Raw genomic sequence first — 15,532 nt, 5'->3', positions numbered from 1 at the left:
GAGTTAATAATGCAACATAAGCAAGGCAGGAAAGCACAGTGATCTCCATCTCTCCCTGCAACTCAGGTTGGGGGCATCAAGGACACTTTAGTTTAATATCTCTGAGGAGGTTGTGTGTTCTTTGTTCATTATGCACTTAATATTCTCCACACAATAGAGTTTATGCTTTGTGGTCTGCAAATAAACTTATTTACATGCAAAATATTTCAGCCTTCCAGAATGACAGTCACAGGAAGACTATGTAGTTATTACTGTGTTTTTACCCATGGATGAGAATATTTCTTCAATCTGAGAAGATAGTGGCAAACCACATGCATTTTTTTTCTTCTCTGGATGCAGGTGAGCAGATTTGCATTATTGTTACCCTTTTATATGTTTTAATTTTCAAACCAGTGCACTTGAAAGCTTAAATGACCTTTTTGAAATGGTGGGAAATTGATTTAGATGGCAAGGTGACTTATAATTTAAGCAAAGTTCAAATCATATTGGCAGGCAAGTCTGCTTAAGTGTAATCATCTGTGAAAAAAAAAAAAAAAAAAAAAAAAAAAAGGAAAAAAACTTGGCAGTAACTGCAACCTAAGGCAGCAAACTTAGTACAAAATATAATCACCTTAACAGTTTTTTCTTTTTTTTTTCCTTGAGTGTCTCCATAGTGTAGAAAAAGAGACACAATATAGTATTGTAGGTCACTTATGCAGCTCTTTTTTAATGGTTCCTCAATCTTTTAACCTGTCATTTATACAAAATTGTTTTAAAATAAATCTTTCTGTGTCTGATTAGTACACAAATTCCCATTCATGCTGGGACCTGATCCCACTCTCTATCAGCAGAGAGGAACTCCTACTACGGGTATAAGGTGAAGCGATCAATTATTTAGCAGCTAAGTTGTTAACGTTGTATCTTTACAGAAGGATTGATCATTGGCTATATTATTCTGTAACACAGGTGGTAATAAATAAATGGCTGCTGAGTCTTCTAGTAGATGAGCTATGGGTACAAGGGTCTGGTAAAGCACCAGCTCATCTGAATACAGATTATTTGGGAATTTCAAAACCCAGAAGACTGGCACAGAGTCGTCCTGCATTTGCTGGGCATTCAGCTAGTCAGAGTCAGATCTGTCTGGTACACACAAAATGTTATTGTGAGTTTCTCTTGCTTTACAGTCTGTGACCGTGGCAGATAGATGCTGATGCCATGACTTCTGTGACGGTAAGAGCTTTAAGCAAGTTCTCAGGAAGACTTTGTTCCTGTCTTCTTAAGCTGTTGGCACTGATGAATTACAATTTTGGCATTTTGTTCCTGGTTGACTTGATGTTTGTTTTGATCTGGTCTGTCTTTCAGCAATTTTATCAGGTTTAAGCTTACTGCCACTTAGGTGCAAGTTTTCTCATCCTGTATCCTTTCTGGCTGTGGAGTCCAAAAGTAGATTTTTTCCTAAGTGCTTAACCTTGACCTTATTTCTGTCCTCTCAAGTTAACAGTATTTGGTCAGCACCATGCTCTTGAAAATCTTTCCCCCACCTGTTACTTGTAATTTGCTTGTTTGCTGCAGGGTGAGATGCATATTGAACCTGTCATGTACACAGCCGGACGTCATAAAAGATTCATACCTATTTTCTAAAAAGTGTACTTTATGGAGAAGTCTTTGTTCAAAGTGCTTTATAGACTTGCCAAGCCACTAAGCCTAACAACCTAAATAGGAAAGGACCAATGGTCTGCTGCATGTTTTGGCTAATCTTTCCTTAAAACAAAATTGCAATCACTAAATCAGCTGCTACAGCTCAAACTCCTGAAACTATGGATCACAAACTTGTGACTTTGCTATTTTTGTTTTCAGCTTGCCCCTGGCTGTCTTATCCTGCCACGAGTAACTCTTACTCTGTGCCTTTATTCTCACTTCCTGCTGAGCCTAGGAGCTCTTTTAAGAAATTCACTTTCTTTACGTATCTATGTTAAGATGTTTGGTTTTCAGATAATGGTTTTCTTTACAAGACTACTATCATTTCTCCCACTTCTTTTTCTAATTGTGATAACTGCTCATTTGTGATAAATTGTTCAACAATAATAAAACAACTGCTCCTGCTAGGCAAATTTTCCAATCTGAGCTATAAACAGTTTGCTCATTCACTACAGGTGTTAGAGCAAATTTATGACCTCCCTGCCTATTTTAATTCTGTAAACACTTCAGTTGAAATAGATACACAAAGTGAACTGCTGAGCCCAGTAACAAGCAGCATGCCAAGAGCATGAAAGGTACACTTGGTAGGGGGAGAGACATCAAAGCATGGGAGACATTTTGTAAAATGCTGAGTGATGAGGAATAAGGAGATGCTAATGAGTGCTGGCCTGAGGAAAGGTCATGCTGAAGAATTGTGGTATTAGTATAGGAAAATCTTTAGCCTCTGTCCTGAGGAGTTGCTTTCTTGTTGCTTGAAGTCTCAAGGTGTCTGCCTGTTAAGTAGAGTCAAGAAATGAGTTGCTGAAGGTTTCCTGTCATGAATTGGAAAGCACTCTGGATCAGAAAGGGTTTCAGGAATGTTTCAGTTTCTCCAGCAAAAGGCATATATGATGCAAGCTAAATAGTACCTTCTAAATGACCTCTGAAAGTCGCTTCAGTGTTCAGACCAGAGTGCCTGTGGGACCTGGTGCTGCCACCACGCAACTGTGGCGGGCGCCATTTTGTGACCAGCCTCCTCTGCCAGCAGGCATGCAGTGCCACCCTCGCTGAGGATGCTAGGTAAATATAAAAGTTACTTATGAGAGACCAAGAAATTTAATTCCTCCTGAAGATAAACTGATTATTCTGTTGTTCTAAAAGTGTGTTTTAATGACAACATTCGCTTTTCCATCACTTTGTATCTCATCTCTTTCTAGCATTATATTCATTTCATTTTCATGCCCCTCCTTTATTCAGTCACTTTTAAATATTAAGCCCATTATGTTTGTTCTGTCATATTTAATGGACTTTTCTGTGATTTGTTTTAAGTACCAATTGCTTTTTCTCTTTCTTAATGTATTGTATCTGCTCTTGCTCATTTTTCCTACAAAATCAGAATCTCTTCAGGTCTTACAACACGCTCCTGCATACTTACATTCATTGCACTAGAGAAAGTGAACCTAGACTGAAATGAATTCTAGCCAATTCCATATAACACCCCTCTCACCCAATGGATCAGAGTTTAGTTCATCCGGTGTTTGTCACTCATTTCTATTCCCTCAACCAGTGTGTGCCATTTCAAGCATTTATTATTTGTTTCAGGGAGGTGGCTGTAAGGCAAAGAAAGATCAGTTGGATTGATTCTTGGTAGCACTGACTTTAATTCATAACTTTTTTTTGTAATTCTTTCAGTAGCGGAAAAGGAACAGAGTCTTCTACTGTTGTATGCTGGGGAATTTCAGCTTCTCAAAATCAAGAAGGAAACAAATCTTTAGTCTTGTTCTTCACATATGGATAAGTTGTTGCTTTATAACTTGTGTCTGCTGCAAAGCATGCAGATGGGGGGCGACTGCTGGTGCTTGGGTAGGAGTAGAAGCAGGGTAGATAGCTCTCCACCACCAGTAGTGAACTGATCTTTCCCTTCAGCCTCATCATCCCCTTTTTTGCAACCTTGCAGTGCCCTGGGGCTAAACTCCTCCTCTGGGTTGTCTGCATAAGGGTTTTAAGTCTGCCGTCATTTCTGCTTTGCTTCTACTGGGTGTTTTTGCAGGGATTAAGCTTGTCCCTGCAACTTTCTTCTCCCCTGGTGTGCAGCCTCTCATATCTCATGTCAGCTAAAATTTGTCTGTCCTCCATGAAACCAACCTATCTTCATTTCCTCCACAAACCATGACAGTTCTGAAGGGTTCCTAGTGGATGCTGTCCTTATCACTGTTCAGCAACTTTAATATGGATACTTGCTTTGCTTGCTTTTTGCTTCTATATCTCTTTTTCTTCATGCACCAAACTGCTAACAGTAATTCAAAGATGAAGAGGGATTACTTATGCTATAAATATTCAATTTATAATCCTCATCTCTGTGTGTTCATGAGAACTTCCATCTTCATCCACTCTTGGCTATTTCAATATTGGCTCCTTATCAGCTACATTCCTCCAGTGCCTGATGGTTTGGATCCAGGCCTCTGTTTCAGTCTGTGTTTGTCAAGAAAATTCCTTTATACAGACCAGCAGCAAAGAAAACGCACTGCATGCAGGACCAAGAAGCATACAGTTGAGTCTACCCATCAAGGAGTCTGACTTCAAATTCCCTACCTACTGAATTAAATGTTTTCATTTTAGTTATCATCACTCCAGCACTTTAGTTGGTTAATTGCAGCATGCAAACATTAGGCACATGTTCAAGTTCTAGTTATTATCCGTGTCATTTTTTGTTTGGTTTATACCCGATGCAGATTCTTTATTTTATGCTATTTTAACTTTTGTTTTGACATCTTGGGTTCTGCATGTTTGCCTGTGCTCTGTGAGTGTTTGGACTCTGGTAATCCTCTGGACTAAAAGTCTTATCATTTGCCTATTATATCTGACATATTGTTGAACGCTTCATCACTTCAGGTGCGATGTTTAGTTTTGCTGGCTCTCAGACTCACAAAGCACTGTCTCTGCTCATTGCAAGGATCTTTTGGGTGGCATGAAAGATTTATGCTATCTGTACTACTCCTGTTCTGCTGTGTTGCCATGTTTCTTTGTGCTTTCCTTAGCAAGTTATTGACTAAGACATTTTGCTTCAGCATCTGTCAGTTATTTCTCCACTGTCACCATGGTCCCAATGCGTAGAAAATACTTGGCTGATCTGCTGTTGTCTTCAGGGTTTCTGCAATAACCAGAATTTCTGGCTGTGAACCACTTTTTGTACCCACAAGGCATATATCTGAGAATAGCATTCAGTGAAATAGGGTATTTGCTTCACTCTTACTGCCAGCAGATTAAGGAACAGTGTCTATTTGCTGAAACTGTAGCTACCTGTTTGTGTTCGTTTACAAGACTGATTTTTTTTTAACCTCCCAAATATTCTTCCAGTTTAATGTGAACTTCACACTGATCAACCTTTTCTTTAGCTTTTGTCATACACCAAAAAGTGGAACTAAAGGGATATAAAATGCCTGTTCATTTTATGGTCTGTGAGCATATAGAGCATCTGTTGCTTCATGAGAATCACCAGAGTGGCAGCATCCTTCTGAAGTGAAGGCTGTGCATGCAAACTTGGAGGGCTTTTTTTGATAGCCAATGAGTGAGCAAATGCAGAAATGGGCTTATTACAATTCATGCAAGTTTCAAAACCAGGATGTTGCTTCTAACTGGACAAGTTGGTGGCCTCCCACTTCTTTTGGATGGCTTACTATATTTGGCACTGCAATCTTGATCAGGAGTGCAAGGGCTGTGTCAAAAAAAAAAAAAAAAGTTTCAGCATCTGCATCCTCATTGCTCTAGTTCATTAGAGTGACCAGTTATACCCCTTCTGATCCTTTCTTCTTGGTTCAGAAGATCAAGCTGTAACATCTGTTTAATTTTTCACTTGTCTAATATGTACCACTGTGAGTGCACTAAAGTAACAAAACTTTGAGTTGCCAGCACTGCACATATTTATACATTTTATACAAGTTGGCATTTTGCATCATTTTGAAATTGCAAATGAAAAGGAAACTCAAGTTCTGTGCTCAGTCTGTTAGTTGGGAGAAGCAATCAGTCAGTCTCTGTTTCTAACAGGAAATCTTCAGTTCTTGGCTCTTTTCTACTGCTCAAACACGTTTAGTCTTAATTTGAAAATATGAGGAAACCAAAGGGGAAAAAAAAATACAATATCTACCTCAGTGAATTTTGTTTATTTTGCTAGTTTCTCATTTGAAACGGACTCTTTAGAACAATCAAGGATTTATGAAACCATTTCATTGTTTTCAGTTTTAAAATCTTTACAAATCGACTGACACTTCTGATTTTTCATGTTCACAAAGAGTTTACACTTCATACAGTCAATGTAAGCTTTCTAAATAACAGGGCACTATTATATAAATTGACATTTCTGATATTTTTTATGAAACAGCTCTTAAAAATTCAGTGCTAGTGAAAAAAGAGCCTGGTAATGAGACTAATTCATTCTTGTAACATTACAGCATCATTTGAGCATTCTCCCATCATCTTAAATCATTCTGAATTTTGAGAACCCTTCCCCATTTCATTTTTCTCTGGAAAACTTTCTGTATAAACAACAAGAATCCCCAAGTTAATTTTAAAGATCGGAAAATTGCTATTTCTTTTTAGAGGAAGAGCTGTCTTGCTGTCTTGTACTGATCTCTTGTATGCAAAATTATCTTAATGATATCTTCTTTCATCTCAGTATTCTCCCTTGAGCTGTTTGAGTGCTTTCTGGTTTTCTCTGGTAGCAGCTAAACATTTAAAGCTGGTGTCGGAAACATTACAGATATAAGCCTGTCTTAGCTCTGAGAGCTTCTTTGATAGTGAGCCAGTGACGTCGTTTCACAATGCAGGATATAAACCAGCAGTTCACAACCTCCTCTCCCTCTCCCTCTCCCTCTCCCTCTCCCTCTCCCTCTCCCTCTCCCTCTCCCTCTCCCTCAAGACCATGTTTTTCAATGATCATAACTTACTCCTGCTTCTCTGTCCCTACCCATGGATATCTCCTGATGCACTGCTGAGCTGCTGCAGTGAGCATCTCTTGCCCTTGTTCCTTCATCCTTGTCCACTCCCTTTGGCACACTGTGCTTCCCAGGGACAGAAGTGGCTTGAAGGGAGCAGGTCAGAGGGATGGAAAAGGGAGGTTTCTCTTCTAGCGCTAGTGCCTCTCTTGGCTAACTTAATAAGCCTCCACACTTAATAAGCCCAGCAGTGCTCAGCAGCTTGTGTCCTGCTCAGCACTTTACCTTGTGTTTCGATGTCTCTCTTGGCTAAGGCGCGTATCAGCTAGAAAATGCTTGCATAAACAAGGATGAGAAAAGACACAGCCTTTTATAAAATATCTGTTTTTTCTTGCTAGTTGTTGTACAAGTTTTTCCATGATCTCTAACAAACTGTATATTCATTTTTAGCAAGAAATGTATCTGTCCTATTTGAAAAACGTTATTATCAACACTAGTGTTATCCAAGAGATTTTATTTGTCTAATCAGCTGAGCTGTCAGGTTGAGTTAGGAAATCCATTTGTATGAATCAAAGAGCAGCCTGTGGCTGTGGTGTATTTGTTTATGATGTTTGTTAGGTATGCACGCAGGGAAGCTTGGATGCAAACTACACAGATTCTGATTCCCTTCCTTTATTCCCATGAAACTCAAAATACATGAGTCATACTTTTGAAAACAGTAATGAAAAATGAGAAGAAACTTGTGAATTCTACACTTACTCTGGATGACAGATCATTTTTTGAGAAACATGTTTAGCATTATAGCTAAATGTTGCTGAGCATTGCAGAGCTGGGTATTATCGCTCTTTCAGAAGGTGAATTAATCAAAACTGTAGCAATGCATTGCATGGCCCTTAATGTATTAAGAAACATTATATGCTCTTCTAACTGTCTTGAGGAGTGTGTAAAATCTACCTGTCAAAAAAAAAAATGCTTATAATGATTTGTTGTACTTCTTCATAGCACACATCTCTTCATCTCAGTCATCATTAGAAAAGGCTAACATGAATGAAGTTAAAAGACAAAAAAGTAGCTGAAGATTGGTGTGCAGTATCAACCCGTTGGAACTATTTTGCTGCATTGTGTGCATGATTATATTGCTTTTTAGTTTGCACTTGCGGTTTACAAAAAGCTAAGGCTTGTCTGCCAGTAGAATAAAAATACTACTGGCTTTTATGACTTTATGCTTTGTTCATAAAATTTCTCTGCACTTGCAGACTCTTAAGACTTTTTAAAAACAGCATCAATGATAATAAGTGATCACCACGAGTGATGGATTATTTTAAAGAAGAATCTTGCACAGCAAGTGGATTGCACTTGGAATCGGTAAACACAAGAGCAGTAAGCAGAGAGTGGTTTTGGGCTAAACTGTCAGCAGCATAAAGAAAAAATTTCAAGTATCTTTGTTTGTCTCTACAGTTAATAAAAGAGAAAGGCATATGCAAACTTCCTGTTGAATCGATCGATTTCTCCACAGTAATGGACCAGAATTTTAATAGCAGTAATGAAAAGCTGCTTTAATGTTTTTCCCATCACTTCCTTGTCTCTTACAAAAAAAAAAAAAAAAAAAAAAAAAAAAAAAAAAAAAACACCACTTCCAAATGCAGATGTACTAATGGCAAACATGCTATATACCTAAATTTCCAAGTTTACAAGAAGAGCAAATTATAAAGCATTCATTATGTGGCTAAAAAAACTAGATTTTAGTAATTCTCTGGCCATCTGGAAACTATGAAGTCCGTCTCTGGGAGGCACCCATCTTTTCATCTGTACATCTTCAAGGCTACCATCCCATCCCCCTGAACTTCCTCTCTTAGTTTAATCAAAAAATATTCAGCAGTCAGCATGCCCCTATGGAATATTTGGGTTTTGTTGAACGAGGATTTTCTGATTGTTGTAGGTTGCGTTTTTCTTCCTGTGCCTCTAGGTCTGCAAGTGAACTATATTTTCTCATTAAAAGGGGTCGTATGGTGAGCTAGCTCTCTTGTAACATGACCGAGTGAATATACTTCTCAGCACAGTAAACCTCTGCATAATTTTTGGTGGTGATCTGCATGTGACTAAAGCTCTGAGGCTGATCCCCCCAGGTGCTGATGCTCCTGCCTCCCCAACCCCTGTGATGTCCATGGAGGCTTCAGCCATGCTCATTCCCATGCAGCTTGTGCTGCGAGGTACCTCCAGGTGTTTTAGCAAGTGCTCCTCGTTGCTGTGAATGCCCAGAGGTAGAAAAACACTCAGCATATCGGAGCTTCAAAACTAATGATTTTAAAATCTAACATGGCCGAGTTGTCATGGCAATTATCAAATGAATGTTCCTATTTCCTGTAAAGCTGTGTTTTATAATGCTCTAAGCTACACTTTAAGTGACTATTTTGTGCAGGCTGTCTAGGCGAACAAGCTGTAAAAGAAGCTAAGTGCCAATTAAAGCACTGGGAAGAACCTCTCTTGCATGAACTCGATGAAGCACTGCAGCATGCATAATCTCGCTTAAACAAATTGTGAAATGTTGCCTTTCATTTCCAATATGCTATAGTAACACCTGGTTTATAGGACCCAGGGTATTCTGGTGGAAAATCAACAATGGCATGCTTTTGGAAAACTACCCAGCTTGTTTTTCATGTGGTTGTTCCAAGCCATGTTAAGAACAAACTGAATGAAAGCTTTTTGAAATTTATTCTGGTATCATTAAGTAATAAGAAAAGATCAACTGAACAGTTTGCTGTTAATTACATGCATTTACTATTAGGAACTACTTAGCAGCTTTGGTGTCAAATTCTATTAGTCCTCCAAGATCAGGTTTTAAGCAATGTGGCTGATTATACTTCCCTAAGTTTTTGTGTATTGTAATATTTCCTTATGTTTAAAACAGTTGTATTTTGGGAGACAACAAATAAATGTTTTCTCCTGTTTATTTCTTTCCACAGTCTTCTGTCTCCCTTCATGCACATATAGATGAATTCTCTGTAGTTTCTCCAGGGGGTGATAACAGCAAGGCTCCTTCCCTCTGGAAACACATGCAACTTTGTTGGAGTAATAAAAACACCGAAAAAGAGAACCAGCAGCAGATGCAGGTAGGTAAATTGCTAACCACCAAACTTAAATTACTTCCTAAATTATTATTGTGACGGTGTACATGTTTTCTAGTGTTTGGAAGGAGTCTGCCATTTTTAACTGTGTTCCACTGTTTATTTTATTTTTACTTGTTAAAGCCAGTGGATTTGTTTCTTTGTTTTTCTCATCTTGCAGGACTTGTTTTGCTTTTATTTTGTCTCCGTGGAAAGTGAAGCAGTAAAATCTTTCAAGAGGCCAGCAGCTGGATATCCTGCTGTTGCCTTCAGCCCCACTGTTCTACTGAACAGTGGGAGTGAAAGCTTACCAGTCTTTTCAACTTATTCAGATTCAGTTTCCAGCATGCAAATATTAAGCAGAAGCATGAAGGCAGCTCTCAAAGTAAGGGACAGCTTTGCAACAGCATGAGACTGAGCCCATTTTATCTTTTACAGGAGAATGTAACTCACTCTGTTTTACCTGATGCAAAGTTAAGTTGATATTCCTTTTCCTTCCCCTGATGAATTTGCCAGCTCAAGCTGTGCCACTGAATGCTCAGGAAAATGCAAAAAGAGTGTGTCAGGAGCCTGAAGAGAAGCAAAGACGAGTTACAAAGTATGAAAAGAATCCTTCCCATATTTAGAAGACAGGGGGAAAAAAAAGGAACAAAAAAAAAAAAAAGGCGCTGTAGGATAGATGTAGTGCATATCTGAAAGCAATGCTTAAAATGCTGGGTCCCTTTGCTGGAAATGTTAAAGGAAATTAATTTCTGTTTCTAGGAAATCAAACCAAACCCACATCAAAGCAGACATTCAGGAGCATGTTGCTGAGTCACTTAGGATGGCAAGTGTACAGCACACAAGGTTTCTGATAGTCAATAAACTGTGTTTCTTAGAGGAATATTCTTCTGGTCCATACCAACTAACATTTTCCTGTTCTCTGGGTGCAGCCTTCAGTTGTTTCACTGTAATTTTCTGTTAAAATGGTTTGTCTCATCCCTCTTCTTGGGAATGCTTTTATCTATTTAGTTTACCCTTTTGGCAAGTGGGAAGGAAATGCAGAATCTGGATTGTATTTTTGGGACAGATTTCCTTCAGTGCCGAGTTAGGACATCCTTGGGAATATTTCCCAAGGAAAATGGTATTCTGCAGTACTCTGTGTTTCCCTGGTGCAGAATAGCTCTGTGTTCTCTGGAAGAACACCTAGAAACAAAAGCCAACTCAGTTATTTGTTTAAAAACCTCTACCGCTCTTCTCTTTAAGCAAAGAAAAAAACCATATGCAAGCCTTTACTGCTTAGCATAGCCAAGTAGGGTTGGTTTGGTTCTCTTTTTGTTTGTTTTCTGTCTAGATGTCATTGCCAATCCATGAGATATAGTTGCTAAAGTAGAAGGGGAGCACAGAGAGAGGGCACAGGTCATGAACTGTACCAGTGGCAGTTTCTGGAAACTTTTTGCATGCTGGGTAAAAACAGTAACCAAATAACTGATGCACTTGCTCTGCAGCTGTCCCTTTGTCCAGGAATATACATGGGAACCAAGATAAGTAAATGCCCTGACACCACTTGAGAAGCCTATTTTGTATAGATGGATGTTAGAAATTCAAAAGCTAAATTGGGATCTAAGCAAAGTCATTTGCTTGTCGGCCTGTTTATTTTTGACTTAAGCAGTGTTTAATTTCAGAAGCAGAAAGGCTGGGATAAGCAAGCGCAAACCTAAAGGGGCAGCTGACAGAAGACTGCTGTTGAAGCCGATTCATCCTGAAGGGCAGCCCACTCACACTCTCACTCAAGAGAACAGAAAGGTGAAGACCAGGATGAGAGAAAAGAGCCCCCCACCCCTCCCCACATTGTTTTAGTTATGGAGAACTTGAGCCATTTCTGTTCCACTAGCAAGGAAAGGAAAAGTAAAGGCCAATACAAACAGATGTTAATTTTAAATACAATATGAATGTATATGCATAAAAATTAGGTGAGATACTCAGTGTGTCCAAGTTAAAGCAATGTTTTAAAAACTGTAATCTGCTTTTTGTAGAGTTCCTTAATTCCAGTGTGTATTACAAAATATATGCAGTGTGAATAAAAACTGAGCTTCCTAATAACTCATTGGTGAAAGTAATAAACAATTTTAGTATGAGTTTCTTATAAATAAAACATGCTAGCCTGTTTTGTTTAGGGTCCATAAGTCCTCAGTTCTGTGCCAGTGGCTGGAATAATTAGGTTCTGTTTTGAAAGTAATTTTTTTTTTCAATATAAACATGAAATTGTCACTTTGAAAATGGAATTGTATTTCATTTCAAAGATTTTTTTCATAGTTGGAGCCTCTGGCATTACCCAGTACTGCTTCTTTCCCAGTTTACTCATCCTACACTAACCATCAAAAGTGTGCTTTTGGGGAGGGGTTTTTGGCTGCCTCAGAAGAGATGCTGTCTTTTGTAATTTAGCTTGGGCTTGCTTGATAGCACTCCCTTTGCTGCCTTCCGCATGGAGGTGGTGTTGCAATACTTAAAAGCAATATCAAATAGATGAGGTGTGACAGAACTCCCCTAACTCTCTGTAAAAAGCTCTTTGCCCAATTCCCTCCTGAAATATCATTGAAGTGGTGTTTGACAGATTTGTGTAGCTATAAAAGCTCTCAATTGCTATTATTACACAGATCTCTGGAAATATATTGATAGGCTTAAGTCTCCATATTTCTGATTCCACCTGCTAAACACAGCCCCAGTCTATCTCTGAGTAACTACCTTTCTCCTTGTTGCCAGACTCATTTGTTAGTTTGACTCTGGGAGGGTGTTTTTTTTTTCCCTCTAAATAAATAAAAAAATAAAATTGCATTGGCCTCTGTGCTAACTGGGGAGGAAGGGTAAAAGGAATAAAATACTTGTAGTGCTCTGGTGTATGAATAGCTACTCATAAAACTGAAGTGGGGAATCTGCTCACTTCTTCATTCATTTTTGAAAATGGGGAGTTATCCAAGCATGAACTGAAGCAGATGGTTTATCTCCTGTATAAAGGGAGCTATAGGTTTGATTTCTGACAGTATTTTATGCAATTTTCCTTCTTTTTCTCTTTCCATGGGTATTTCTTTTTACTCTGGTGTTTAATTTACAAGCAACTAGCCATGAATGAACCACTTGTTCTAGGTTGGTGAACTTTAGGACTTTGAACTTTGGCTTTGGAGACTGCTGTGAAGCGCTTGTTCACATACTTCACATGAGAACCCTCCTCTGATGACTTCTTCACATCTCTGAACTTTATTTAAAAGACCAGACAACTGGGCCAAGGACAGATTGTGATAGCAGCAACAATATCGTAGACTAGAGGAGAACAAGGTGCTGATCTTTCTTTTAGTCCCTCAGTGCCTACAGGTGTGGTACTATTGCTTGTTATTTTGGCACTTGGTCATTTAGAAACCAAGTGGTAATTGACAACTTACATGGAGCAAGAAAAGGTAATTTGACTCTGGCAAAGCATAAAACTAAGCAAAAGTCCCTGACTATAAAGATACATTGAGGCACATGGCTAAGCCAGTCAGATATGAGGCTACACATGAGGATGTTAGGGGGGATCGAAGCTGAAAGGCGTGCTGTTCACATAAACTCGTGGCTTCGAGACTGGTGTGACCGGCAGAATTTTGGGTTCTTTGATCACAGGAAGGTCTATGCTACACCGGGCCTGATGGCACCGGATGGGATGCACCTCTCTCGGAGAGGGGTAAGGATCTTTGGTCAGGAGTTGGCAGGGCTGATAGATAGGGCTTTAAACTAGAGTTGAAGGGGGAAGGGGCTAAAACCAGGCACGCCAGTGAAGACCTAAGGGATGGTACGCTAGAATCAGAGGGGCTGTGTGCCAGTGAGGTCCTTCGGTCAGATCCACAAGGTGCTGAGTGTAAGGAGACACACCTGAAGTGCTTCTACACGAATGCACGCAGTATGAGGAATAAAATGGATGAGCTAGAAGTCCTGGCCCAGTCCCGCAACTACGACATCATCGGCATAAGCAAAACCTGGTGGGATGAGTCCTGTGACTGGGGTGTTGCGATAGATGGTTACAGGCTCTTCAGGAGGGACAGGCAGGGTAGGCGAGGTGGTGGGGGGGCGATGTATGTGAAGCAGGGGCTGGACTGTGTGGAACTTCAGGTTGGCAATGGCAAAATTGAGAGCCTCTGGGTAAGGATCAAGGGACGAACGAATAAAGGGGATGTCATTGTGGGAGTCTATTACAGACCGCCTGGCCAGGATGATAGCGCCGATAAATTATTCTTTACAGAACTAAGAGAGGCCTCGAGATTAACTCCCCTTGTCCTTATGGGGGACTTCAACTTGCCAGACGTTAACTGGGAGTGCCACACGGCTGACACGAGCAAGTCCAGGAGGTTCATGAAGCACCTAGATGATAACTTCTTGGTGCAGGTGCTAACGGAGCCAACTAGGAAAGGTGCCCTCCTAGACCTGTTGCTAGAAAACAGAGAGGGTCTGGTGGGATATGTGGTGATTGGTGGCCGCCTCGGTCATAGTGACCATGAAGTGGTTGAGTTCAAAATTTACGGTGACAGAAGGAGAAGTGCCACCAAAACCTCATCCCTAGATATGGGGAAAGCGGACTTCAGGCTGCTCAGGGAACTAGTCAGCAAGGTCCCCTGGGAAACTGCTCTTGAAGGCCTCAATGTCCACCAGTGCTCGTCATTCTTTAAGCGATGCCTCCTAGAAGCACAAGATCAGGCAATTCCTAAATATCGCAAGTCAGGCAGGCAGGGCAGAAGGCTGGCTTGGCTGACCAGGAACGTTCTAATGGAGATTAGGCGGAAACAGAGAGTGTTTCGCTACTGGAAGGAGGGCCAGGTGTCATGGAAAGAATACAGGGATGATGTTCGTGTTTGTAGGGAGAAAGTTCATGTGGCCAAAGCACACCTTGAGTTGAAGCTGGCTGTGTCTGTGAGAGAAAATAAAAAGGGTTTTTTTAGATATGTGAATGGAAAAAGGAGAACTAAAGCATACATAGGGCCGCTCCTTGATAGGGAAGGTCTCCTCACAGACAATGACATAGGCAAAGCAGAGATGCTTAACGCCTTCTTCGCCTCTGTCTTCAATGCCGATGATGGGCTTCGGGACCCAGGGTGCCCTGAGCTGGAGGACCGGGACGGTGGGGATGACAAACTCCCAACCGACCCTGAACGTGCGTGGGATTTGCTACTCCACCTGGATCCCTACAAGTCCATGGGTCCGGATGGGATTCATCCCCGGGTGCTGAAAGAGCTGGCGGACGTCATCGCGGAACCTCTCTCAATTATTTTTCAACGATCCTGGGAATTTGGAGAGGTCCCGGTAGACTGGAAGCTGGCAAATGTGCCGATTTTCAAGAAGGGTCAGAAAGAAGACCCTAGCAATTACAGGCCTGTCAGTCTCACGTCAGTGCCTGGTAAAATCATGGAGAAGATGGTTCTCGAACTTATTGAGGCGCACCTGGGGGACAAAGCAGTCATTGGTCCCAGCCAGCATGGGTTTGTGAAGGGTAGGTCCTGCCTAACTAACCTGATTTCCTTTTATGATAAGATCACCCGTATGGTGGACCAAGGGAAACCAGCTGATGTGATTTTTTTGGACTTCAGCAAGGCTTTTGACACGGTTTCCCATAGGATCCTACTGGACAAAATGTCCACCATACAGCTAAATAAAAACATCATACGATGGGTGAGCAATTGGCTAACGGGCAGGGCCCAAAGGGTTATGGTAAATGGGGCTGTGTCAGGCTGGTGGGCGGTCACCAGTGGGGTCCCTCAAGGCTCCATTTTAGGGTCGGTACTTTTCAATATTTTTATAAACGATCTGGATGTAGGAATAGAGGGTATTTTGAGCAAGTTT

General features: G+C 40.5%; 1 protein-coding gene across 8 annotated transcripts in view; it reads left to right on the top strand.

The window, feature by feature from the left end:
• The window catches only part of GUCA1C (guanylate cyclase activator 1C), a 114,572-nt gene that overhangs the window by 26,512 nt on the left and 72,528 nt on the right, over nucleotides 1-15,532 (top strand). For 5 of the 8 annotated variants that reach the window (XM_032207971.1, XM_032207968.1, XM_032207970.1 and 2 more), the window contains one exon: nucleotides 9,551-9,697. The exons of 1 other annotated variant lie outside the window; for it this stretch is intronic. In XM_032207971.1, coding sequence (XP_032063862.1) covers nucleotides 9,551-9,697 — 147 coding nt within the window. Of the gene's footprint in view, nucleotides 1-9,550; nucleotides 9,698-15,532 lie in introns of those variants that run through there. 2 more of the 8 variants (XM_032207975.1, XM_032207976.1) reach the window with 2 other exon arrangements.

This window comes from Aythya fuligula, chromosome 1, assembly GCF_009819795.1.
Source record: "Aythya fuligula isolate bAytFul2 chromosome 1, bAytFul2.pri, whole genome shotgun sequence".
NCBI classification, from domain to species: domain Eukaryota; kingdom Metazoa; phylum Chordata; class Aves; order Anseriformes; family Anatidae; genus Aythya; species Aythya fuligula.
The sequence above is the reverse complement of the archived record's forward strand: the minus strand, read 5'-3'. Positions and strand labels throughout refer to the sequence as shown.